The following is a 27,988-nucleotide window of genomic DNA, read 5'->3' as shown; positions in this document are numbered from 1 at the left end:
CTGAAAAAGTTTGTTTACATGTTTGAAAATGGAGCAGGAGTGCCCCCTGCACATCTCTACAAAGCTTTCACTAGGGTACTCCTCATTCCTTCTCAGGTTTATAGGGAGGGCTGCCTTATTCCATCCTCCATAGTACCACGACAAGCCACCACGAAGTCATTGGTCATCACTGCAGCACAACTCATAGTAGTATAAGATCCAGGCTTCTGGCCACATTCATTAGCATTTACTCCCCAAAATACTCTCTGATTTGGAGAAGACTGGTATTACACATGGTAACTTGCATGAAAAGGAAGTTCCATAACTGATAGCACTGATGCAATCCAGCTGGGTTTGCTCATCCTTAACCAATCACGACTGACCCCAGGTTTGCTGCCCTGGTTGTGATTAGCTCAAAGGGATCATCCAGGAGAACAGCCATGATGGGAGGGGTGACCACAAGCTGACTATGAATCCCTACATGCACACCTGCTGCTCTACCTCACCCTCTTCAGGTCAATGTAGTACAGGAAGACTGCAGTTTGCAACCATGATGTGTGGAGGCAGGGGGAAAGGCTCACAGACACACCTCCCCTATGCAAATGCTTAAACAATGAGGGCTGTAGTTTGCAAGGCCCCTTTCACATGTTTTCAAAGCAGAAACAAAAGAGAATGCTGACTGTGCTGCTTACCATGCCCGCCAGCAAACTGAGTTCAGCTACCCAGTACTTTGCCATGTGTTATACCTCACTGGTAGGTGTTCAGTTTAAAATGAAAAATTCACCCTTGTACATAACATGTATTTCGTGAGACGCAGTGCTTCATTCATTCTAAAAGAGTTAACCTGTTTTTCACAACGTATCTTCCCTAAAGTATACCTTTGTTTTTTTCTCCCAACCCAGCTGGAAGAATCAGTTGGTTATCTGCTCCCCTACTTCTCCTGCATTTAGACTATCACAGAAAAAGACATACAGGAGAGAAAAATTTTAATGAGTTGATAAGGCTCAGCTGAATGCATGGAGGCAAACACTGATAGAGATCATCTGCACTGAACAGGAGGACATGAAAGCATGCAGGGAACATGAGTGTAAGATGTAGGATGAGATGCTGAGGCTCATGGCACAGCAAACAGAGCTGATGAAATGACTGGTAGAGTTGTAGGAAGAGTAGTCCTTCTGCACCCTGTTATAAACCACTTGCCCTCCTCACCAAGTTCCAGAACCTCCTCTCCCAAACATCCTAGAATGTGCAGGGGAGGAGGGAAAAGGCAGCTTGGGAAGCCTTTAACTCAACCTCCCAAGGATGACTTCTAGAGCAGAAGATTGTCATTCCCACAGCTTTATGTGCACAAGGGAACTGTAATAAGACATGGGCTAGCGCTACATTCACCCCTAGTGCTGGCAGCTTGATGCAGATAAGCAGTCTCAAAAATTCAAAATGGCAGCTCATTTCATATATTTGAGTGGCTCATTTTTACACTCATGGCAGAAAATAAGCAATGAAGGTATGGTTCTGCTGGCAAAAACCACTGTTGCCACCCCCTTCTCCTGGGAAAAAAATCAGGGACAAGGGTTGGCCAATAAAGGGGGTTTGGCCAGCAGAACCATGTCTTCACTGCTTGTTTTCTTCCATAAATATACAAATGAGCTGCTCAAATATGCAAATGAATGTCCATTTTGCATTTTTGAGCCTGCTTATTTGCATCAAGCTGCCAGCACTAGGGGTGAGTGTAGCACTAGCCATGCATGCTTGCACACACGCACCTGTCTGTAGCATACTTTTCCTACTATATCTGTGTTCAATAAATAAAAATGTATTATTTCAGAACAACAGGGTCTTTATTCTTTGTGACAGCTATAGGAAAAGTTTGGTCTACAGGGTAGTACAGCTACAACAAGGGGCAGCTTGATAACAGCAGCATACGTAACTATCACATCATTGTCTGGTCATTCATGAAGCTGGTTTTTAAAGCCTCTCTTTTATGTGCTCTCCTTATTGCCCTGGTGTCTGTCTGCTCATAATTAACCACAAGGCAATCTTGCCTTGACCACACCCCAACTCAGCCAGAAACTTTTCCCATTTAGTTTCACAGATATTAAGCAGCATTAAGAGTGGGACTATTGCTTTCACTGAAGTCTAACTGATCCAATAAATTGCGCCCATATCCCTTTAAATAGGCAAAGGCACAATCTACCACTATGTTGAATTTGCTAAGCCTATATTGGACTGCTTTTTCTTGCTGTCCAGGCTATCTGTGTACAGCTTCATGCACCAGGGAAGCAAGAGGTAGGCTGGGTCTTTAAGGATAACTACTGGCGTTTCAATGTCTCAAATGGTAATTTTCCAGTCTTTGAAGAAACTTCCATCTTACAACTTTCTGAAGAGACCAGAGTTCCTAAAAATGTGTGCATCATGAACCTTTCCTGACCATCCCAAGCTGTGGTCAGTGAAATGGCCCTTGTGATCCACCAGTGCCTGAAATACCAGTGAGAAGTATCCCTTGCAGTTTATGTGCTCTTTGGCAAGGTGGTCTGGTGCCAAGATAGGGCTATGAGTTCCATCCACCACCCAACCACAGTTCAGGAACCCCATTGTGACAAAGATACCTACTATGTATTGCACGTTCCCCAGAATCGCTATCAACCCCTAACAGAAGGGTGTTGATTTTCCTGGCTACCTGGACCACAGCAGCCCCCCACTGTAGATCTACCCACTCTGAAATGATTCTTGACTGACCCATAGCTGTCTGACAGAGCAAGTTTCCACAGGCCTATTGCCACTCACTTCTCAACCATCATAGCGAGTCTCATTCTGGTACTGCTGTGCTTCAGAGGAGGGGAAAAGCATTTTGGAAAGTTCCATGAAAGTGGCCTTTTGCATGCAAAAGTTTTGCAGCCACTGGTAACTTCACCATACCTGAATAAATACATGGATTCACAGTCTGTGCTTGTTTCCTCCATGTCAACCTGCAGGACCACCATCAGCATGTGGCAATTGCTCCACTCAATTCATTCATGTGGCCTCCTCACATTCTTCTTCACGTTGGTGGCGCTTGGCTAGGGTCTGGACAAACCACTGTATAATGTGTGATGTATTTGCAATGCTGGCCATAGCAGTGTGCAGCTGAAGGTGATCCATGATTCCACTGCTATGGTTACTGCATGGATCATCAGGAAAAAATGGGCAAGAAGCACGTTTGCTGTTGCTTCCAAACAGGGACGGAGGGACGAGATAAGTGAATTGTGGGAGATTGATGACATGTACCCAGAACCATCCATGACAATGTTTTTAGGCATTGGGATCCTAAGCCAGAATTCAGATGGGCAGCAGGAACAGTGGGATGGCTACCCAGAATGTATTGCTATTAAGAGATGAAGGTAGCCATGGTATTGGGGATGCATTCTGTCAACATCATGGCTATGTCTACACTAGCCCAAAACTTCGCAATGGCCATGCTAATTGACACAGCTCACCGCTGCATGGCTCATCCAGACAGGGATCCTTTTCGAAAGGACCCCGGCATCTTTGTAATCCCCTTATTCCTATCTGATGTTAAGAATAAGGGGATTGCGAAGTTGTCAGGGTCCTTTCAAAAGGAGCCCCGTCTGGATGAGCCACACAGAGGCAAGCTGTGTCAATTTCGAAGTGCCATGGCTGCCAGCATTCTAATAAGGTGCTGAATATGTATTTCAGCACTTCATTAGTAAACTTCAAAATGGCCATTTGCAGGGCCATTTCAAAGTTTTGGGATAGTGTAGACACAGCCCATGTGCCCAGTGAGGACATGCATCTTTGACTTTGTAAAATCAGATCCTGAGTCAACCTCACTACATTTGACCTAATTTTGTAGTGTAGTGAGTTCCTGGGTTTTCTCACTCTTATCTTAACTGGCTCAAGTATTCACTCTTGTTTTTTTCTCCTAGGCTCCGTGTACACTTGCATTCCTCTTTCGAAATGAGGTAAATCGAAAATGTAAATGAGGTACAAACTTGCATATTTGACACCTCATTTGTATATTCTTATTTCGAAAGTGCTTCTTTCGAAAGAAGAAAACCTGTGTAGACACGGCTTTTGCGAAAGTAAACCCCATCTTCGAAAGAATCCTTCTTCCCATTAAAAAAACATAGGGACTCACCACTGACTGATATTACTTAGGTAAGAGGCAAGATGAGATTTCTGCTTCTTATGCTAACCTTTTTGCTGTAGGACATAACGATCCTCAAAAATCCCTGTTTGTCTATTTCTTCCACCAGTTGTGTCCTCTCTGATACTGAGATTTTAAGTTTTCTGAGGCAGGGACTACCACTGTTACTGTAATTAGAATGTAGCACAAGTGGATCCTGATCCTTGACCGAAGTTACTAGAGCCTACATTAAGACATTATAACAATAAAATAAAAAGTAGTTGGATTGTTACTAAAAGAAAAAAAAATTGAGGGAGGCAGAATGAAACCAGGATTATATGAAAGTGAAACTGCAATGTGCACTCTCTCTATTGTAAGAGCTAAAAAAATTATTGACCCAAAATGAAAATAAAGCTTCCACTTAAAATTTAGCTGTACAGGTTGCTCCTCTGAAATCTGGTACTCTGTGGTCGAGCACCATCTGTGGTCTGACAGGACCATGGACGTTGCAGGACCAGTGAGCCCCAGCAGCTGGGATCAAGGGCTAACTGGGAATCCCACCAGGCTGGTGAAAGGAGGACCAGAAGTGGCCAGGGAGCTGGGACCAGCAAAGGGAGGTAGGGACCCAGTTGGGAAGACCCTGCTGGGGATGTAGAGAGCCCCTTCCAGGACTGGGGAGCTGGTGGCCCAGCTGAAGCCAGAGAATCCCCACTGTGGAGCTGTCAGCCTGACGTCAGAAAGGGAGCCCCTGCAGGGAGCCGGAGGGCCTGGCATCAGCCATGGACACGGAGCCAGTGGCTCAGCAAGAGCCAGGGAGACCTCAATGAGGAGCCAGAGGCCCAGGCAGCCAGCAACTGAGCATCTGCCGGGCCGAGAGACTGGCAGCCTTGGAAGCCGGTGGCCCAGCAGGAGCCAGGGAGCTCCCACAGGGGAGCTGGTGGCCCTGTAGCTGGGATGTGGCTGGGACTGAGAGCTCACAGCTGGGAGGATAGCCAGGGAGCAGGAGGTCAGCAAGAGACATTGACCTCCCCTGGTCCTGCACCACTCAGGTCAGGAGGGTGCTGGAACTAGGGCGTGCATCCTGTACCACAATTAGTTGGAATACTGCATTAAATGCTGCAAAAAAATGTGACCATTTATCAAGCTTATTATCAAATAATTTTTAAAATGTACTAATTTAGGTTCTTAGTATAGTTTAGGAGAATCAGTACTTAAGTTCTAGTTACCCCATTATTTCCCTAGCTACACTACATTCTAAAATACACACGGGATTTTGTTTGAGCATTTATGACAAATTTCCCGTGTTGGTTCAACGCTGTTAGCGATGCTGGAGTACCTCTCCAGGCGCAAGCTTGGGCAATTATTGGGACTCTGGGCTGCCCAGATGCCAGTGTTCCCCTCTGGGCTTTACTGATATAGTCCAAAGGAGAGGATAACCTCTACATCTGGTACCAGCTCAGCTGCAGGAGTTGCCGGGTCAATGCCAGAAGTTGGCACAGAACTGCCTTAGGACTCCCCTCCGGATTTTCTGTCAGGGTTTACTCCCTTAGCCTTGCTCCTTCCCAGGATAACCCACAAGGCAGTGGGGCATGGAGAATGTGGGTAACGATCCCACTACCTCTTGCACCTCCATGGCGACACATGTCCCCAAAGCTCCCCGTGACAACCTCCTCGCCTCCCCAGGACCCTCCTCCCCACCCCTCTGCCTCTCATCGGCTACCATCACCCCCAAATCCTCCCTCCCTGTCCCCTTTTCCCCCAACTACTCCCATGTCTCCTAACTGAACCACACTGGCCCCTATCAGTTCTCATTGCTCCCAGGTCCCCCTTCCCCTGGCCTCTCCGCACCCGGCCACACGCTGCTGCAGCCCCACATCCTCCAGGAAGGTGCCAATCTCGCAGCCCAGCTGCACCCCCGGTCCCAGCCAAAGCTACCAACTCTTCATCTGGCTACAGCTGTCCCTGGAGCCCCACGGATCTGGTGCGGCACGTGCATGCAGGGAGCGCAGGACTGGGCCTGGAAGTCATGCAATCTGAGCCAGCACGCCGCAAGCAGCCTCCGTGGGTGCTGCCATCCTCACAGCCATACCAGACGCCCTCAACCTACTTGCCCACCACTGACATCCCTCGATCTTGCCCCCCACAACCCCGCTCCTCATGCTGCAGCGGGTCCCTCAGCTCCAGCCAGCAGTTGGGGATGATGCTGCCTCTTTCACCTGAAGAAGTAACTAGCTCCCTCTAAATTCCCCTCTCAAAACTCCCTCCTGTTAGCAACCACCCTGTTCGCATTCTCCCTGGTCGCTTGCCAGCAGGGCTTTAGAGCTCTGGCCTACCTGAGAAAGCCCCTCCTCTGACTACTGCTCAGCCGATCGGCACGCAGCCTGAGCACATGGCCTTTCAAACAAACAAACAAACAGACAGCTCAACACTCCAAACACCAAATAAACAGACAAATCCAGGCCCAGAACCCCCAAACCCAGGCACCCACACACTCCAGAGAACCACTTACCCAAAGGTGCTGTAGTTTGCTCCCTCCTTCCCCAGGAGAGCCCCTCTCAAAACTCCCTCCTGTTAGCAACCACCCTGTTCGCACGCACCCGGTCGCATGTTCCCTGGTCGCTTGCCAGCAGGAGGTAACAGATACTGGTTATAAGCTCTTGCTCGACTGGCGTAGAGAACGAGCGCCAGGGGTTGCCTCCGATGGTGGAAGAGATCGTCGCATCTCACTGGACAGTCACTGCCTGCCTCAAGCTGGGCAGCCCCCAGCCAATAGGGTACTATCCCACCACAGTTCACCTGCCTCACTGGGTGCGTGAGGCTTAAGGTTTCCAAACCTGACAAGTGACCTGAAAGCTGAGCACCAGGCAAACCAATATGAAAATCAACAAGAAAAGGAAACCATCAAAGGTTTAAGCTTGCTTGCTGGAATGTGCAGACCATGCTGACAGGTCTGACTGAAGATTTTCAGGACATCAGCGACACCCAAAAGACCGCTGTCACCAATGCGGAACTGAAGAGGCACCAAGTTGACATTGCTGCTCTGCAAGAGACACATCTCGCAGATTCGGTATCTCTAAAGGAAAAGGACTACACCTTTTCCTGGCACGGTAAATCCCGAGAAGAAGCCAGGGAGCACAGTGTTGGCTTCGCCATCAGAAACACCCTTCTACAAAAGGTGGAATTAGTCATGCGTGGATCAGAAAGACTCCTTCAGGTCATACTTCAAACTCACGCCGGTCCTGTCCACCTGATCAGCGCTTATGCCCCAACCCTGTATGCCGCACCGGCAGTAAAAGACAAGTTTTATGACGTGCTTAGTGCTGCCATAGCGCAAATACCTGCTCGTGAACAACTGTACATTCTGGGTGACTTCAATGCGAGAGTTGGAGTGACTCGTGGCCTTCCTGCTTAGGCCACTTGGTGTGGGAAAAATGAATGAAAATGGTCAGCGTCTTCTCGAACTTTGCACGTACCACAAGCTGTGCATCACAAACACATTTTTCCAAACCAAGCCACAGCACAGAGTGTTATGGAGACACCCACGCTCAAAACACTGGCATCAGGTAGACGTGGTCATCGCTAGATGTGATAATCTCAAAAACGTCCTTCTGACACGCAGCTATCATACTGCTGACTGCGACACAGATCACTCGTTAGTTTGCTCCAAACTCAAGGTGATTCCCAAGAAGCTGCACTGCTCTAAACCAACTGGAAGGCCCTGCATCGATGCCAGAAAGACGGCTAACTCAGAGAGAGCTGAAAAGTTCAGAGCGAACCTCGAGGAGAATCTGCGCAGCAACCCTCGGGATGCCAATGTGACATCCAGATGGCAGCATCTGAGGGATACAATGTACAACACGGCCTTGTCGGTGTTTGGAAGAAGAGCTAGAAACACAAATGACTGGTTCGAAGCTAACTCTGATGAGATGATTCCAGCCATCGAAAAAAAGCACGCTGCGCTCCTGGAGTACAAACGTTCGCCAAGCCAGAATACCCTGCAAGTGCTAAGAGCAGCCAGAAAAACAGTACAGCAGACAGCCAGGCGCTGTGCCAACAACTACTGGCTCGAGCTATGCAGCAGCATCCAGACCAGTGCTGACTTTGGTAACCTCAGGGGAATGTACGAGAGCATCAAGAAGGCATTAGGACCCACCCAGAACAAGATGGCACCTCTGAAATCCAAATCTGGTGAAGTCATCACTGACAAAGCCAAACAGATGGAGCGCTGGGTCGAGTACTGCTCCGAGCGGTACTCACACAAGAACATTGTGGTCGACTCAGCTCTCGATGCCGCCAAACTCCTACCAGTAATGGACGGACTGGACCAGGAACCAACTGTGGATGAACTGAAGAAAGCCATCGACAACATAGCAGTAAGAAAGGCCCCTGGCCAGGATGGTATACCACCAGAGGTAATCAAGTGTGCCACAGACACTCTCCTGGAACCCCTACATGAGCTACTGTGCCTATGTTGGAGAGAGGGTGAGGTTCCACAGGACATGCACGACGCTAACATCATAACCTGGTATAAGAACAAAGGAGACAGAAGCGACTGCAACAATTACCGTGGGATCTCTCTCCTAAGCATCACTGGTAAACTGTTCACTCACTTCATCCTCGGCAGACTCCAGAAGGTTGCTGAGAGGGTGTATCCTGAATCACAGCGCGGATTCCGCGCAGAGAGATCTACCGTCGACATGGTCTTCTCTCTGAGGCAGCTGCAGAAGAAACGCAGGGAGCAGAGGAAGCCACTCTATATAGCCTTCATCGACCTAACCAAGGCCTTCGACTTGGTCAGCAGGGATGGACTGTTCAAACTGCTCCACAAGATAGGATGTCCGCCACGGTTACTCAAGATGATCCAGTCTTTCCACGAAGACATGAGAGGAACCGTCCAATACGATGGCACATTATCGGATGCTTTCAGCATCAGGAGTGCGTCAAACAAGGATGCATCCTTACTCCAACATTGTTTGGGATCTTCTTCGCACTCCTCCTTAAACACGCCTTTGGATCTTCAACAGAGGGCATCTTTTTGCACACAAGATCTGATGGGAAGCTGTTTAATCTTGCTAGGCTGAAAGCTAAATCTAAGGTGCGGGAAGTCCTCATCAAAGATATGCTGTTCGCAGATGACGCTGCTGTCGTGTCACACACAGAAGACCAGCTTCAGAAGCTGCTGAATCGGTTCTCCAAAGCATGCAAGGACTTTGGGCTCTCCATCAGCCTAAAGAAGACAAATGTACTTGCTCAGGACGTTGCTGATTCTCCATCAATCAGCATTGACAACTATACGTTAGAGGTCGTCCACGAGTTCGTTTACCTCGGGTCCACCATCACTGACACCCTGTCCTTGGAGACTGAGCTAAATAGGAGGATCAGTAAAGCAGCCACAACTCTGTCCAGACTCAGCGAGAGAGTGTGGAATAACAACAAGCTGTACACTCACACCAAAATGCAAGCCTACAGAGCCTGCATCCTCAGCACCCTCCTTTACGGCAGCGAGATTTGGACCCTGTACACCCGCCAGGAAAAGAGGCTGAACGTCTTCCACTTGCGCTGCCTCAGGCGCATCCTTGGAATATCGTGGCAGGACAGAGTGTCCAACACTACTGTCCTTGAGCAAGCTGGAATCCCAACTTTGCACACCCGCTTCACGCAGCGGCGGCTCCGCTGGCTTGGCCACGTCCACAGGATGAATGATGGAAGGATCCCAAAAGACATCCAGTATGGCAAGCTAGCCTCTGACAAAAGACCTCCCGGACGCCCCCAGCTGCGCTACAAAGATGTTTGCAAGAGAGACATCAGGGAAGTAAACATCAAGCCAGACAGCTGAGAGGAGCTGGCAGATGATTGCAGCAGATGGAGGCAGGAACTATACAAGGGCCTTCAGAGGGGTGAGTTGAGGATCAGACAGCTAGCAAAGGAGAAGCAAGCCCACAGAAAGCACAGCAAGGACCTGCCAGACACCCATTACATATGCAACAGATGCAGCAAGGACTGTCACTCTCGTGTGGGTCTTCACAGTCACAGCCGATGCTGCAAATGAGGATGCCAAATGGAACTACGAAGGGCACATTCCACAGTCTACATAGACTGAAGGATGCTACTATGACAAACTCGTTCTAGATGGAAAACATAATTGTGTCTTCCATTGCCAGCAATTAATTCAGTCTCACAATGTGGAGTTAATAAACAAATTTATTAAAACAGCAAAAGACTATCACCTTCCTTACTGGCATCTTTATGATTTTAGATTAATATTTCCTCGTATGACAATTTTTGTTCTACTGCTTAGATTTTTCCCAATATTTTTCACCTGTTATACTTAGATACCTCTAGGTGGTGGTGGAAATTAGGCTGAATTTGTGATTAAAACTCCGAGAATAAACTGACAGTTGCAATGCTGTTATGATTCTGGTTTTCTTTTTAAGTCATAACTTTTTACTTCCTTGTGTCAGGTGTTCATAGGGATGACTTATAAATGCATGGTCTTTATTATCTATTTCAATCCAATATTCTGTAAAATCTAAGAGTGCAGGCTAGTACAAGAAGTTTTCAAAAGACTGTCCTCAAAGTAAAAAAGAAATGCAGAAAACTTTCATGTTCATGATTATTAGGAATAAATGAGACTACCTTTTTAATATTCCTTTTATTTTTGGCGAGACAAATGGAATTAAACCAAAAAGAAATACTAATGAGTTAACGAACCTTACTAGCATGCAAAGCACTTGGTTTGCCGGTCCTTCTAGATGAAAGGTGTTATGTAATTTGAGGCACTGTTACAGGATATTAATTTACTGTGGGGAAAAAGCATTGTACAGGGCAGGGAAACTATCAGTTATTTAACTATAACAGAGGACTGGAAGAAAATCCCCATCTCCTAACAAGTTCCTTCTCTGTCTCTCATTGAATAAGAACTCTTGAAGTTCTACATCTCACAGAAAACCTCATTAAAGTGAAAGCAGGAAAAAAACACAGCAGCAAGAAATAATAAAAATCCTACATCTTGAAAGCAGACTACAAATCAGATTTCTCAGTGATTTTTGTTTTAGTAGAATGACATGATTCTGCAATAGCACAGTAGACCACCAACTTATGCCAGGGAGTGGAGGGGAGACAGGGACTGGTGGGAGCCAGAAAACTGACCAGCACATCACTGTGGGCAGACAGCTGCAGTGCAGCTTCTCCCAGCTGGGGGAAACTGGGGAAAAGTCATGCCACTGTGGCCACCTGCCCTGCTTCCCCCAGCTGGGGGAGCCAGGCAGGCAGCCAGCCACAGAGTGGCTTCCAATTGTGCTTAACTCACGTTAATGCAACCCAAAGTCATGCATTTCGGTGGTTAACTGTATAGCATGCCCCATACTTTTAGAACAATAGTGAGGTAACTTGTAAATGGAGGTGGCTTAGTGGCCTTTGTACCACATCATGCAATAACCTCACAGAAATATCATTCAGTGACAGAAGGAGAAGAGATAGTCCATATGGCATCAAATGCACCAAAAAAAACCACCTGATAGAAAACTGGCCTGAAAAACAGGCCTGATAAACAAATACATCACGCCAAATTGACTTTTTACATAAAAAGAGATACATTTAAATATAATGCCCAATAAAAGAACCTGGTTCTCAAATTAATTTATATTTTGGTAAAGCATTTTAAAATTCATATTTTAATTGAGTCTACTGAACCATATCCTAAATTGGATTTAGCATCCAGTACAACATATTGACAACAACAAATGTCTTTGAATTTACTACCCCACATTTTGCTTATAAATGAAATAAGTTTGATTGCAGTTCTAGTGGATTAGGGTATCCTTGGGACTTCTTGGAGGGGTTTCAAAAAACAGATTCTTCCTTCACCTAGTGCTAAAAGCTAATAAACAAACAAGTAGGAGCACACAGCTAAAAACCTGACCAGTGTACTTTCAAAACTGCCCTGTGTTGTGTAGCAATGCAGAGCCACACCACCCTAGGGAGGGAAACTACGCCAATAGATGTGCTGCCATAGCATGGAGGCTGCACCATTGCTGCTCTATATTCCCTTTGTTGCTCCTGATCAGAGGTGGAAAAAGTTCCCCAAAGGTTACGTGTGTAATAGTGCAGCTGCTTTCACATCTAGATACTTTAGTACAATAAAGATGTGATGTGTGTGTGTGCGTGCATGTGTGTGCGCACGCTTTTACTCACGCAGTTTTCCAGAGGGACACTGGTGACTTGTACTGAAGAACATTCCCCCTGCCAAACCCCAAAGCAGCTGTACTTCTACTCAAGTGACTTATGGGGTACTTTTTTCACCTCTGCTTCTCATCAGATCTGCTGGCTATTGAGGAAGAGGAGACGAAAGCTGTCTATCCCCTCACTTCCCCTCTGCCCCCATTTGGGGATATTTTGGCCTCCTAGAAGGTAAAGCAAGAAGCAAACCTGGAACACAAGGTCTTTGGTTGTCCTTGGCTCTAGTGAAGTGTACACAAAGGGGCAATCTTTTCAATATCTCCCCCTCTACCATCACTCAAAGAATAGGCAGTATGGGAAAAAGAGATGTAAGTGGAGGAAATTGCCCATTGCCAGCAAAGGAAGATGTGTGTCCAGTGGTTTTTATTTTATTTTTAAAGTCCCAATCTTCACTAGGTGCTGATAAGGTCACTTTGCAACTATGTAATGCTAACAGACCCCTGTCCTTCAAGCCTATTGAAGTCATGAAAAGCACAGTATCATAACATAATTTGGCATAAACTGTCTTGCTTTATCAGCCCTTTCCAAAACTCTATTTTAAAAAGAGTGAAATTGAAGCATTGGTTTGACATTCAAGTACCTTAAATCCTCTTATCATGAGAACACTGGATGAAGTCCTGCAATGCTAGGTCAGCACTTCAAGCTTAAAGCTAACAAATCTCAGTTGCTATTCCATTTGGTCCTGAAATATTTGAGGAGGGGTTAGGATCCAATAATTTCTAGCTGGCCCTAAAAGCAGAAATAATTGCAGAATTCATGAATGCCAACTGCAGTCATTGTTATCACCAATGCAAATACAGTCACAGGAAATGATTTTTTAAGCCAAAAATCATTTTATCAGCTTGACTGGATTTAATTCACATAATGAAAAACAATATCATCCCAAAATTAGAGATATAGAAAGTATTACAATTCACTTAATTAGCAGAGGTTGTAACAAAAGCTTATATTGCAACTAGGTATGTCTCAGTCAGCTTTTCTTGCTTCCACTTGTTTTAACTCAGAGTTTTCTGTAATGATCTGGGGCTTCCAAAGTCGATGGGTGGTGCAGTCTGGACTATCACAGTGAAGTTTCAGTTTCCTAAGTAAAATTGGTCTCTTAGCCAAAATTCGCAAAGGCAGAGGACATGTGGAACAGGCCAGCACCCACTTCCGCGGGACCCAAGAGTGGGGGGGGAAGACAATGGGCCAAAACCCTTCTCCTCCCAAAAAAGGAGATGAGAGGTTGAGGGGAATGGGGGGATTGGCTAATGTTTTCCCTCCCAAACAGAGAATACAACAAAAAGGCACAGGGAATGAATCCAGGCTTCCATGGGAGAATGGAAACGTTTTTGGTTTATAGTTTTGCACCTAAATTAAGCAATTTCAGTGCAACTCAAAAGCACAACTGCAGAAGTGTGAATAATCAGTAAAGACAACTGGAGAGGAAAGGTTGAGGAGGAAGTCTCACAAACCCCTGCAACGTAAAACTTCTGTTGTAATGAAAGGAGCTATCTGCCAATCCTAATATCTTCGGTGCCAAGATAGCAACAGCTGTATGGATGTACAGCTGGTAAAGTCAGAGAAATGCCATGCTTAGAGAGGCTTTAGGAGTTTTGCCTCCACCAGGCAGCACCTGCAGAAGCTCCTATCAAAAGTGTTCATCCCTAAGTTGCTGAAATCAGCCAGCACACACAAACAGCCAATGCAGATTTGACTCTGACTGTAAAGCTTTCTCTTCTGTTCATGGCTGCTCAAATGGGACTGTAGATAGAAAGTCTGTGACTATGAGGGCTTTCCCTGGTATACGTTCAAAATTGAAAGACTATTGCACAGTCAAACTCTTTGTATCCTAGGTGGAACATCATTTAGTACTTTTGAACCAAATAACACCTTTAAAGGTTTGTGGTCTCTGCTAAAATTCAAGACATGCACAGTTGAGAGCCATTCACGGGACCAAGTGACTACTAGAATTTCCTGTTCAGAACAGACTGTTGCTTGGATTCGGTGAGGCTTTGTGATGTGAATTCAGTTCAGCTGCAGGTCCATTCTGTCTGGTCTTGTGTGTGAACTGCTCCTAACCCATAAGAAGACATGTCTCTTGACACTGCAATTGGATATTTTACCAAATATTGTGCTAAAACAGATTGAGATGGCAGTAGTTCCTTTATTATGGCAAAAGTGTTCAGTTGCAGGCTACCCTGATGCACATATTGTGACCACAAAGAAGATCTCTTAAGAGTTTTGTTGTATTAGCTAAACTTGGAAAGAGATTCACAAAATTAGTTGAGGACAGCTTATTGGAAGCATTTGAAAACAGCATGTAATCTCTCATGTTCATTTTTTTCCGCCACATCCTAAGATAACTCCAGTAGACTGATACAGTTGTTGAAGGATATAAATGACAATGTGGAGGCAGTGGTGAGAACATGCGGGGAGTTGGAACTTGGTTTAAAAGAAGTAGAGGTACGAGACAAGGAGATCCAATATCGCCAAGTATCTTCATCGCACAGCTGGAGAGAGCAATGGACAAGATCAAGGAAGAGGTAGAAGGGATATCTGTGCATGGGAAAAGAATTAACAACTTGAGATTTGCAGATTATATAGTTATCATTGAGGAAGATGAGGAAAAGCTAGTGAAAACGGTGAAGGTGTCAAATGAAGAAGGGAAATGGTATGGACTGATTATGAACATTGATAAAACAAAAACAAAGTTATTTGGAAATAAGAAGGAAGATCAGTGTCAATGGTATTGAACTAGAAAATGTAGAGAAGTTCACATACCTGGGGAGCAACATAACGTATGATCTAAACTGTAAAAAGGCAATAGCAACTAGAATAGCAAAAGCAAGAACGAGTTTGAAGGTGATGGATAAGATCTGGAAAAGCAAAGCAATTAGCTTAAGAATGAAGCTGAGCATCTTGAAAACGTGTATTCAGCAGCACGTTGTATGGATGTGAGACATGGGTGATAATGGAAGATTCGAAGAGAAGAATATTGGCGTTTGAAAGGAGTTCTTATAGAAAGATTCTGAGAATAGGATAGATGCAGAAGGTCATCAATGAGGAATTATATAGGAAGATACAGACGAAAGAGAACCTGCTGCAGAAGGGTATAAAACAGAAGCTACAACTATTTGGACATATTTGCAGAATGAACGATGAATGAAAAATCAAGACCTTAGTATTTGACATAATGGACAGTTTGAATAGCAGAGGCAGACCCCACAGAGAATGGATAGATGATATAGTAGATTGGTGCGGAGCCAGTCTACAGAAACTAAACCACTATGCACTGGACAGGAGAAGATAAAAGGAAATAGTGAGAGAGGCATCAGACACCAACAGGTGCTGAGCCCAAGGTTATTGATGATGATGATGATGATGATGACATAATAAGATATCATCTGAATGGAAAAGGATGCTGACTTAACCTGGATATAATCTTATTTTCTTTGGAAACGTACTGAACTGTTCTGATGCTGAAGACACGCTGAATGGAAGATGATTGAAATAATTTTCAGATAGGGTGATAAATGTAGCAAGGGGGTTGTGTCAGAATGCTGCTGTAGCATCTAACTTTAACAAACTCTGGTTTCTGAAAACTGAGCTAATGTCTGATGTAAATACATGCTGCTATGTGCCTGGGAGCCTGGCCAAGCACAGAACACACAATAAGGAGTCTGAGTGTTCCTCTAGATCAGGCTGGGATCTATTGATAGATCTTGGAGCCTCTGACAGGTGATCCTGACTGGTTTGGCCAGGAGGCTAACAGGTAACAGCACTTCAGCTGCCTCTTGCCCCACCCTCCCCTGCTATACTTCTCCTGCCCTCTCTCTTGGGCCTGCCCTCCGGGAGCCTCTTCCTTGCTGTGAAAAATGGGGAAAGCAAAGGAGGAGAGCACTGATGTCAGGGAGCCCTCTTCCTTGCCATCCCTGCACCCCATTTCAAAGAGATGAAGGACACAACAGGGCTTGAGATGGAAGGGAAGGAGTTGAAGGGAGCCTGCTGGCAGCTGCTCCTGTGTCTGAACATGCTCAGAGGTTTAAAGAGAAATGTGAATCCCTGTCACTCTCACACACTGTGTGTCACTCTCACAGACATACTGTCCTTCACACTCACCTTGCAACCTCCCACCTCCCTACTTGTGTCGTTGCTATTTTTGTTTCTTTCAAAATGTCTTATTTTAGCTTTTTGACTGGTCTGTGCATTTCATGATTTTTAGTCCTCTCATGCTTAAATCGAATTCTGTGCATAGGGAGTTCTGAAATGCCTAACTTCTTGTGCTGGAGTAATTATCCCTAGGGTAATCTTGTAAACTACATATTGTGAACTAGATTTTGGTGTCTACTGATGGTGCACATCTGCACATTACCTCAATCTTGGTGCACATAATAAAATTCATTCCCTCTAACTTTTTCCATGTGTACACATCAGATGGCCAGGAGACTGTTGCTAGTTTATCAGAGGCCCCCCGACAACAACCTGAGCCTTTGTCAGGCCCCCAGGGAATGTAAGGGTATCAAGGGGCAGATCACTGGCACTGGAGCCATGATGCAACAGGCAATGCCACTGCTAGAGTGGATATCCCCAGCCCGGATCCTTGCACCCGGTCACCAGCAATATACATGATTAGCTCTGCGAGTGGTGGCCCTGTATGGAGAGACTGACATGGGCACCATCTGTCTGGTCTTTCCATATCTGAAGCGCAATAGCTGTGTGTGGGTGAACACTAGTGGGACACACTGAAGTGAGCAGAGGTGCTGCACTGATGGGGACCACTGAAAGTGCCCCAGGGCCAGTTTACCCTGAGCGTGGGGAACCACCAACGCCCTTGTGGGCAGAACCGATAATACTAGGATGTCTTGAATTGCACCTGGCAGGGCCTCTGGTGTCAACAGCATGCCCAGGTGCCTAAGGCCTGTGTTGCTGTCCAGGGTGCCAGGTGCAGCCTGGAATCAGCTAATCCATTCAAGCTGAGTTGAGTGGTGCTGAGGAGCTGCCCCTATCGGGTCTTCTCTCCCCTCTGGCCCACTCCTTCCCTTTACAGGATGTACGAGATCATCCCCTCTTGGCCTTTGTTTGCTTTCTGGCCAGTTCCAGGGAGGGAGATCCATGTGGTCCAAAGATGGCACTAGTGAAGCATTCTGCACCAATGCCAAGGTGTTCGGAGCAGATTCTGATGTGGATGGCTCGGGTGCTGGTGCCAGCACCAATTCCATAAGACAAGCCCTGAGACATACATCCCCCTCTTTTTTAAGTCTGAGTTTTGGAACCCTTGCTGATACACTTGTCATGACATGGGCCTCCCGTAGACACTTGAGACAGCTGCTATGAGGATCACAGATAGGCTCTGGTTTCTTACAGTGATCAAAGGGTTAAAAGCCTGGGGATTAGGGAATGCTTGTCCCAAAGCTAAATCCCATCCAGGCCTAATACACTAACTGCACCCAGAGAAATTACTAATAAACTAACTACAGGGAACATCTGTATAAATGGATTGAGAACAAGACGCTTGCTGGAGTAAAAAGTTGCAACACTGTTACTGGTGATAAGAAGGAACTAAGGGTGGAGTGAGCCATAAATCTGCCACTCCAGTGGCACCACAGCCAGTCCCTTATGGATACCACATGGGGAAAACTTCCAGCTGTAGTGCATATGGTTAGCACAAACACCTACAATGTAAGGGGTATAAACAAGCACTCAAAGAAAAACTTAAAGTGTCCTAAATACTTTCAAAAATCTGGCCCTTAGTATTTCTAGTGGATGACTATTGGAGCTAAAGAAAAAAATGTGGACAAAATAATTATGGAATTACGTTCATCTTTAAAGTGTCAGATTTATGTGACAAAGAGCAGACAGTGACAAGAACAAGACAAAGACATAAACTGCAAGCGACATGAGCCATATGGCTTCTGTAGAGATAGTTGTCATGCCAGGGACTTACCAAGCAGGGGACAGCTTTCTGGGGCAATACCTTCCCTTCCCATTTGGGCAGGATAATGAGACAAGCCAGCATCATAGATTTCCTCGCAAAATAGTCCCACATGCTTTTAACACGAGAAGACAATTTTGCCCAAATATTTCATAATCCACATGCAAAGGATGGCCTGATATGTTTTAGCAAATTGGTGGAATTAGGTAACCAGGAAAATCACTCTATGAGAAATTACATTTCTTCTTCTGGGAGCTAGCTGATATTAATTTCCTTCTAGTATTTTGCTGTTTACCAAGAGCAACATTTTGGGCTTACTACCTTTAAAGATGTAGAACCATATTTAATTTCTAAATCACTGACACACATGCACGATCAGTTGGTTGACAAATCTCTGCTATTAATTGTATGAAAGTCAACGAGTTTAATGGGACAGATTATTTCTTTAAAAGATCAATAAACAAGTGCTTTCGCGCAGTGCCTCTAGGACAGACACACATGATAATCAGCAAGGGCATCATGTCCACCTCTTCTCCCCAGCACCAACAATTACATCCCAGATAGTCTACAATATCTCTGCAGGGAGGGTCGATTCTAGCAGAAGTGGAGAAGCACACATTTTATCAACCCCCTGAGGAAATCTGACATCAAGGCAAGCATTCGGGGAACTTTTCTTTCTTTAATAGCACTCATGGATACAGCTTTATGACAGACCAAAAGAACACAAACAAACCCTCCCCTGGAGCCAAAATGGTGACTAAATTCTTGCAGGATGACAACAGGTAATGTAAAAGGAAAATTGACAACTTTATTAGAGAGAGCAAATGAAGGAGAGGGGCAATTACATAAGAGTTATAAGAGGTTAACATTAAGCTACATGAGATATGGTTAAATAGGAAATGGTTACAATGAACAAAAATCAGAAATAGAACATTAAGAATACGCAATCAGAAAGGTACACTTAAAATAGTAATACAGCAGGAAGAGATGTTAAAAATGAGCAAAGATTCAAAATGAGTAAGGGCTACAAGAAACTAGCAATCAGAAAGCAAGGTGGCATGACTTCAAAATAGGCAAAGGAAAAAGTAAAACAAACCAGCTTGACAAAGAGCCTGACTGAAGTCTAATAAAGTTCAAGGTAATCTTTAAATTCCTGTGAGCAACAGTTTTGTCTCACAGAGGAAACTAGTATTTTCCATAGAACACAAGACAAATCATAAACTAAAATGCCGTCAGACAAATGCAAAGCAAACTACATGTTAACAGCACAAGAATGAACATGCATAAACTGATTCTAACCTGGCCCTCCTGTTAAAGATATCTTTCACCAAGAATATTATAATATAATTAAAAACAAAATCAACAAGACATTTTTCCTTTCTTAAAACAATACATTAGGATGCACAATATATACTTTATTAAAAGGCACAACTGATAAAGTATTTACAGTAGTAAAGATAATTTGAACAGAGTGTGTATTAAAAATTTAATTTCTGTAGTTAAGAATGATGCTTTCTTAGGAAAGTTAAAAAGAGAGAGAAAAAAAGCATCAATTTGGACAGAGGTGTTTACAGTTAAGGTTCAGCCAAAAATAATGATCATAGCAGCAGAATGGATGCAAGCCGCACATTTACAAAAATATAAATCTATTATTTGTTTGAAAAAGCAATCCAGCAAAAGGTTGTAAGGCCAAAAGCACAATACAGGCCCTGGAACGCATTACTGCAATTTAACAGCAAGTATGCCCAAAAAATTCAAACTCTAATCAAAAGCATCTCATTCATATCTTTGGAGAATCTGTGGTTCAGTCTATTATGTCTGATAAAGATCAATAAATATATTTAGACCAGGCTGTATGTTGTTCTGAAAATCAGAACATTACTGAGTTATGTACTTTTCTTAATTTTCTATGCATTTTTAGTATTGTGGAGAGGAATGACTTGCATCCTTCTCATCAACGTAAGAGACAAGCAGAATCTGTCCCTGTGGATTTCATAAAACAAATGTCCTCTTTGGTAAGCCATACATTTTAGAGGAAAAAAACACTGTATTCATATATAATATAGTCAAATCTAAAACTTCTCAACAATACATCATACAACTGGTACTTACGTTGCATTTTAATTTTTTCTTGCATGTGATTTCTCACCTAAATTTGTATTCTAGATTGTGCTTTATAAAATAAGCTACAGTATTTTAATGAGATAAATGATCCAACTTCCACATGGAAGTATATAAAGCTATTACAAACTTTATAGTTTAATACAACAAAAAATTTACATAAAATAAATGTTCAAAGGGAGCTTTATGTATAACTTAGATATTCTGAAAATTGACTCTCAGGTATTTTCAGACTATTAAAACAAATTTGAAGCATGTGTTCAAAAAGTAACTCATATGGAAAATAAATTCTCACTTAATTTAGACCTCATTTGAAATAATTTTTTCACATTGTGTATATTCTTCAGTTCTAAATACCCCAAGCATTCCTTAAAATATTAATAAAATCTTCATCATCCATGATTCCAATACTTAATCCTTCATAGTAATCTTCAAACTCACAATATGACACCTCACTGGGATTACTACAAGCATCCTCTAGTGTTTCTAGAAATGAAGATTTAATTTCTTCCTCAGTGGCATCACCTGTGAAAATATGATTTGCCATTAAACACATTCTCAATATATATTATTTGATACAATTAAGGAAAAATTAATTTTTCTAAAAATTGTGCTTGTGAAGATTTTTTTCCTTTAGCACACTACAAAGCTTTTATTTTAAAACGTTTTTATTAGAAGAAATGGCTGCTCTCTTTATAGCTGCTCTCTTTATTTTTAACCAGAATTTAATTAACTATAGTGGAGACTTGTTTTCACTTTGTTTAGGCTATCAGAACTGTCGCATTTTTGTAACATAGGACATCTCATTCCCTTTATCATCATCACCACCACCACCACCACCTCCTCAACACACCAGTCCAAAGCAAACTTAAATGGATAGTGAGCTCTCAATTATTTTTCTTCAGAGGACTCCAAAATAGAATGATACAGTGTATAGCACACTTCTGAGTTACTGAAATTTTAACCTTTGTAATTAAGTGAATGTGTTTAGTGCAATACAAATTCAGCTCTCTAGAAACATCTTAGGAAATAATGTGTGCATTCTAAATACATTTGGGGACTATAACAAAGCAACGTCTTCTTGATCAAGACCACATCTCAAATTACTTTTAGCATAGGAAAGAAGTAACATATTTATAACTCTAAAGCTACAATCTGAATGTGTTACCACCAGTGAAGTGAAATTATGGCTCCACTGATTTCAGTGGAACCACAATTTCATCCCGAGTCTCTATGGTTTAACCACAAGGCCAGTCAGCAATTCCCCATAACTACACAATTTCTCAGACATTCAAGAATCTTAAGACATATATCATGATACATTCTAAATGCCAGTATTGCCCCATAGCTTTCTTGGATTACTTCCTTTTAGGAGCAAGAAGGAAAAATATACTCAAAAGCACCACCTTACAATCAACCATGTTAAATGGAAAAATAATCTACTATGCAACCTAATAGTAGAAATTACTTTGTAGGAGAGTGACTGAGTGTCAGTCTACGGAAGTGCATCTCAAAATTATTCTTAATAACAACCCTCTCTCTTCAAAGATGCCACCTCTCTCCAGCCCTCATACAGAGCTCACCTTCTCTTCCTGCAGGTGCTTCAGAGTGGTCCGTTTCCTATTAGTTTTAGGTATATCAGTCTGCCGTACCAGGTGATAACAAAAAGGTACAGTAAACTCTTTCATATCCAACATTCTATCATTTGGAACTCTCATATAGCCATCATTTTAATCATAAGCAAATTTTAGTTACATTTTCCATAAGTACAGTATAGTGAAAGTAAACAGAAATAAATACAGCAAATACAGTATCAGTTCACAGTGTACAATACTACCGTAGGTAAATACAGTACTCTGCACACATTTTTGTTTGTTTCTTAAGATCTAATCTTGTTTTTCTTTAGAGCTATGCATTGCTAGGTATACCTCTCTATTATCCAGAATATTTGAATATCCCTCAACTTTCCGGTCCTGGGGCTGCTGGATATGAAAGAGGGCCCTCCCTTTACTACAGGCTCCTGGATCCCTAAACTGCACAGAATCTGTCCCCATTACTATAAATTATGGCATGCTTCACTTTTCCCGAGGCCATTTTCTAATTCAAGAGAATCCTCTGGAAGATTCATTCCTGACAAATTCCCTGTAGTGAACCACTAACAGGCTTCTGCAGAAGAAAATTTCTTTCCATCCCCAGATCTGCAGCCACCAAAGGCTTCTGCAATAAAAAGCAGATATGCCATGTTGACCTGTAGCCAATTCACACCCTTTTCTGTGGAGGAAGGCCCAAAAAAAAAAAAAGGTCCCCACAAGTCAGATTGGCAGGGAAATAGCTTCCCATCCCCAAATCCACCATGAGCATGCGATCGAGACACACTAGACAAGCATTTAAGAAAGAAATTTCTCTACATCGCCTCAGAACGCTGTTCCATCTCCAACTGTGGCCAGGCTGTGACAATTCAATGGAAAGGAGAAAACTCCCTCAGAATAAATCTGGTCAATTGTGCTTCAGGGAAAAGCACTGCTTCCTAATCCCTTCAGGCAAGCATCTGAAGCATAAGATTTGATTAGTCATTATCTCAGTGCAGAGCTGCCACTGTTATGAGCATGATGAAGTCAACGTAGGAAAATCTGTTCTCCTCATAGCCCACGAAGGAATGGGATAAACAGAAGAATTCACAGGTTTCAAGGGCAGAAGGGACTGCCACATGACCATTCAACCTGTGCATATGCCAGTCACAGAATTGGTCCCAGAAGCTGGATTAAGATGTAAGTTTTAGAAAGATCTCTAAATTTGTTTTAAGCACTTCAAACAATGGTGAATTCCTCCCCTAAACTTTCCACTCAAATAAGCCTTACCAATGGGCAAATACCTTCACTGCTACGAAACTGCCTCATAGTTCAAGGTTGAATTTTTAATTTCAGCTACCAAACACTGGTTCTTGCTATGCTTTTATTAGCAAGGTTGAGAAGCCCCTCACTATCAGACAGTCAAGTCTCTGTGATCAAGTCACTTCTAATTTTCTCAGTAAGATAAATAAGTAGAGCGCCTTAGGCCTCCCATTGTAAGGCTTATTTTTCAGTCTTTGGGTCATTTTTATGGCCTTCTTTTGAACTCTCTCCAGTATCTTCACATCCTTCTTGAACTATAGACATCTGAAATGGAGAGGTTTCCAGCAGTGGTCCTACCAATGATATGTACAGTGGCAAGATCACTTCTCTACTTCTGTTAGATAGTCCCCTTTTTAATACATCAAATTTTTAGATCTGTGACATAATTTGAACAAAGAAGTCTGAACATTTCTTTTGGAAGCAATAGACTAAGTTCCTCAAATGCTGATTTTTTTTTCATGCAGCTTGAATTTATTCTATCAATCTTAAGATCCCTAAGTCTCAAAGTAATCCCTTGGAAAAATTTCATGTCTCTTCCGTAAATGGGACTGAGCAATTCTACCCAATAGTGCTATGATAGGAGGCAACAGAATAACCTTAATATATGAGACTATGCCAGGCTTTAAAGCATTTTGGAAACAACTCAGTTATAGACAAAAAACAAAAAGAAAACTCACTGATTTTTGTGAGGGTGGGGGTTTATTCTGAGTTTTAGATACAATCGGGAGAGGGATAGACTAGGCTAGTCTTATAAAAATGTGCAGAATAGTCAAGAAATTAGGAAATATTACTGATTAAAAGAATCCACTGCTAATCTGTAATGTGGAAATGTGATCTCAAAACTGGATTTCTCCTATGGTTTAAAATCTTTTTACTTCAACATTAGATTTAAGCATTGCAACTTCTGTTTTGTAGCTCTGAAAAGAAAATGGGTTTCGAACAGTAAGAATACCTCAAATGATTGTAAAGGATTACTGAACTCCAAACTCCAGAAAAATATTTATTCAGGAGGTAGTTTATATTCTGGATACATTTAGAGCTTGTCTCTTTGGCAATTCAGCATACAGCAAGCTGATGTATAATTCTCCGCACAAGCCTGCCATGTGCGAAGTGTCCCTGTGGACTCTGCTGTCTTGCACTAAAGCTTCCACAGCACTCTCTCTCTACTGCGGTATCATACATTACCCACACTTCCTGAAGCGTGACTCCCAGAACTGGACACAGTACTCCAGATGAAGCCTCAATGCTACTGAGTAAAGTGGGAAAATTAGCTCCCAGGACTCAATACGACACCCCAGAATACAGTAGTCTTTTTTAGCACTGCATCACAGTGTTGACTCACATTTAATTTGTGATCCACTACAAATACTAGCACCTTTTTAGCCATACCATTTTGTACAAGTTGCATCACCTTTGTCCAGCACTGTTGGGACCTGAGCAGTTCCAAACAAGAGAATTTGCTGGACCAGGGGAGGTCCCCTGCCACCAGCCCCCAAGCGCTTGCTTACAGGCACCTTACTTTGTCTCCCCCACAGCCCAGCTGGGCTTCTTGCCCAGCTGCTGTTGCTAGTGTCCTGGGTAGTTCAGGCTCTGGCTTCCTGCCCAGGGGCTCCAGCTCAACCCTGGCCCTGCACTGTTGGGGGGCTCTGGTCCAGCCTCAGCTCCATCCCCAACCCCATGCAGCCAGGGGGCTGCAACAGGCTCTGGCCCCACCCCCAGGCTGCGGTGGCCCCCACTCTGCAGGGAGGCTGCAGCCCAGGCTCTGGCTCCAGCCCCGTGCAGCCAGGGGGCTACTGCAGCTCCCGCCCCAGCCCCTGGGCTGCCATTGGGCTTCAGCCCTAGTTCTGCGCTGCTGAGGGGCTCAGGCGAAGTCCTGCACTGTCCCACAGTTCGGGCCCCAGCCCTGCTCTGCTGAGGAGCTACCTGTCAAGGAAGAAGATTAGGTTGATTTGGCATGATTTTTTTAAGAAATCCAAACTTGCTATTTCTTATAACTCAGTTACCCAGTGGGTGCTTATAAATTGATTGATGATTTGGTCCAGTATCTTTCCAGAAGTCAAAGGCAGTCTGACAGACTATAATTCCCTGGTCAGTTAATAAAACAGAGAAATTATAGATGACCATAGGATCGAAGAAATGCAGGACTGAAAGGGGCCTCAATAAATTATCTAGTCCACCTCCCTGAATTGAAGGGATGATTAGGTAGTAGACAAACACTTGTTAAGAAAGGTGTGGTTAAGTGTTTTGGCCAGAAAACAAAATAATCCTAATTAACAGCCTCAAATCCAAGTCACTAGGAAACCCATCTTACAAAAACAGCAACAATTCACAGGTACTGCATCTCTGCTAACAAGTAAGATCAGCTAGCTAATTAAAAATATTTCTTTTTACTTGAATTACCTGACAACACTCGAGAGTGTTTCTTGGCGCAATAACACTTCCTGATGTCTACCATAGGCACTCGGCCAGTTTTGTTGAAATCAAGTTTCATATAAGCCTAAATGAAGATAAAGAGAAAATGTGGTACAGAAGAGTTAGCAGAAATTTTTATATGAACACATTTAATTCCATCATATATTTTATGTCCAATATAATTGATCTGGATGTCAAGCGACATATTTACATATTTAATATGAGCACTTTCAGTCTGCAATGTATTCGGAAAACTGACTCAAAACATTGTGAGATTCCATAGTTACCTTCATTCTCTGACTTCTGAATAAAATTTAAACTTTTTTTTCAATCTAAATTCTGAAATCAAGCTGTGTTCTTTCTGTACCTTGCAACAATAGTAAAGATTCCACAATCACTTCTTAATTGGCAAACACTGATATGAGGCAAAAAAAGAACTTAGTTAAACCTCTCATAACTGTACTGCATTGACACTACTGCTGGTTGAACCCCTCTAGTCTGAGAGTCTCATCTGGCAACATCTGTAATCCAGCATGATTTTATTTAGCCAGATGACCACTTATCACAGATGTAGCCAAGTTTCCCACAATCCCATAAAGTTTCTTCACACCCACCAGTCCTGGCTCTCCATGTTCTGTTTTGTTATTTAGCTGTAATTTACCCCCTAAATGTCTTCTAAGAGCCCAGTGAGCAGTGGAATGGTTGGTAATGCTGCTAGACAATACTGATCGCCATGGTCCAGCAAATTCTCTCATCTGGCACCAGCCAGGTCCCAAAGGTGCTGGACTAGAGAGGTTTAACCTGCTGCACTACTAACTCAATCTTTATGTCAATGGCATCACTCACAGAATGTGGAACTCAGTATAAATCCGAGAAAACCAGGTCCTCTAAGAATAAAATTATCAATAAGCAGGGCATTGTTTTTAGTATTTAACAACTTCCAGCCACTCCTATATGGGATAGATACTAAAATGGATCCTACAAAATGAAAGGTTCCACGTTAAATTACCAATACATTTATCTAGCCAGTTTTTTCACGTGCAACATCTTACAAAACAGGTAAGTGGTATCTTGTGCTCACACAGTGCTTTGCAATGGTAGATCTCATATGGTTTTTAAAAGAGATTAGCAATGTTATCTCCACTTGAAAGAAGGGAAACTTGGGCACATAGCTAGCATGACTTGCCTAAATCAACCAGTGGGATTATTACAAAACCAGAAATAACACGTAGTTCTTCGGAATCCCAGTCCCGTGGCCTATTTATCAGACTGCACTGAAAGGATGGGCAAGCATTGAAAGCATGCTAAAAACACCTCATGAATTAATAGAAATTTTTGTGACAGTAGCAGAAATCAAAACTGGGTAATTCCACACAAGCAAAACCGAAGCAACCCTTTACTCTACCTTTAGATTAGTTTAATGAACTAACATAACTTTCTTAGATGCCTATATTTCAGATACACAACTTAACAAAAAGAATCAAAACCATAATATATTATTGATCAAAAATAGGCATTCAACACTTTCAGATTTTCCCACATATCCTTATTTGGAATAATTACAACAAACTTACTTTTCTAACAAATGCTTTTCGATACTCATTCATTTCTCCGATAAAGGCTCGAGTGAACTCCCCATAATCAACTTTATCATTTCTGTTGTCATCAAGAATAAGCCACAAAGATTCAAAATCCTGAAATTTAAAATAGTGACTTTGCAATGTTAGCTCTTACAAGACTTGTCTGAAGGTAAGCTAGTCAGGTCCATTTATAATAGAATGTGTTACAAATTAATAAGAGAACCACATTATTATGGAAACACTGCAACTTCATTCACCAAAATACAATTACAGAACATAGACTGATCAATGGCAGGTAAAGCAAAGACTAAGGCCTCGACTTCAACTTCTAGAAGTGCTTTGGGGTTGAGTCCTCTGAAATTCCAAAAGCTTATTGGGGACCTATAAAGGCTTAAACACTATGTCACTGCCATTTGCAAGGCAAATAAATGCCACTTCTCTTCTAGCAGAGATGTGGCAAAATCACGCCCCACAGACTTTTTTGGGACTAAATAATTCCAAATCATCATTACTCAACCTCAGAACCCAGCAGCTCCTGCAGCAAGAAATTATGCTATTTTGCAGCGAAGTTCATTTAAATCTCTCCCCCCTGGACATGAGGGAAGTTAACGATTAACCGGTAATCCTCACCCTAAGCATGAGACATAAAGGTTATGGTTAACCAGTAACGGCTGGAGCAGCCCCATCTGGAGCAGCCCGGCCCCAAAGTTCTATTGACAAGGGTGCTTCA

At 43.2% G+C, this 27,988-nt stretch overlaps 1 protein-coding gene across 5 annotated transcripts in view; it reads right to left on the bottom strand.

The window, feature by feature from the left end:
* Window positions 1-18,652: 18,652 nt before the first annotated feature.
* The window catches only part of CAPS2 (calcyphosine 2), a 52,566-nt gene continuing 43,230 nt past the window's right edge, over window positions 18,653-27,988 (bottom strand). For all 5 annotated transcript variants that reach the window (XM_075012705.1, XM_075012714.1, XM_075012731.1 and 2 more), the window contains 3 exons: window positions 27,253-27,372; window positions 25,667-25,763; window positions 18,653-20,900 (listed from right to left, as the gene is read on the bottom strand). In XM_075012705.1, coding sequence (XP_074868806.1) covers window positions 20,725-20,900; window positions 25,667-25,763; window positions 27,253-27,372 — 393 coding nt within the window. In that variant the 3' untranslated portion in view covers window positions 18,653-20,724. The remainder of the gene's footprint in view (window positions 20,901-25,666; window positions 25,764-27,252; window positions 27,373-27,988) is intronic.

This window comes from Carettochelys insculpta, chromosome 1, assembly GCF_033958435.1.
Source record: "Carettochelys insculpta isolate YL-2023 chromosome 1, ASM3395843v1, whole genome shotgun sequence".
NCBI lineage: Eukaryota > Metazoa > Chordata > Testudines > Carettochelyidae > Carettochelys > Carettochelys insculpta.
The sequence above is the reverse complement of the archived record's forward strand: the minus strand, read 5'-3'. Positions and strand labels throughout refer to the sequence as shown.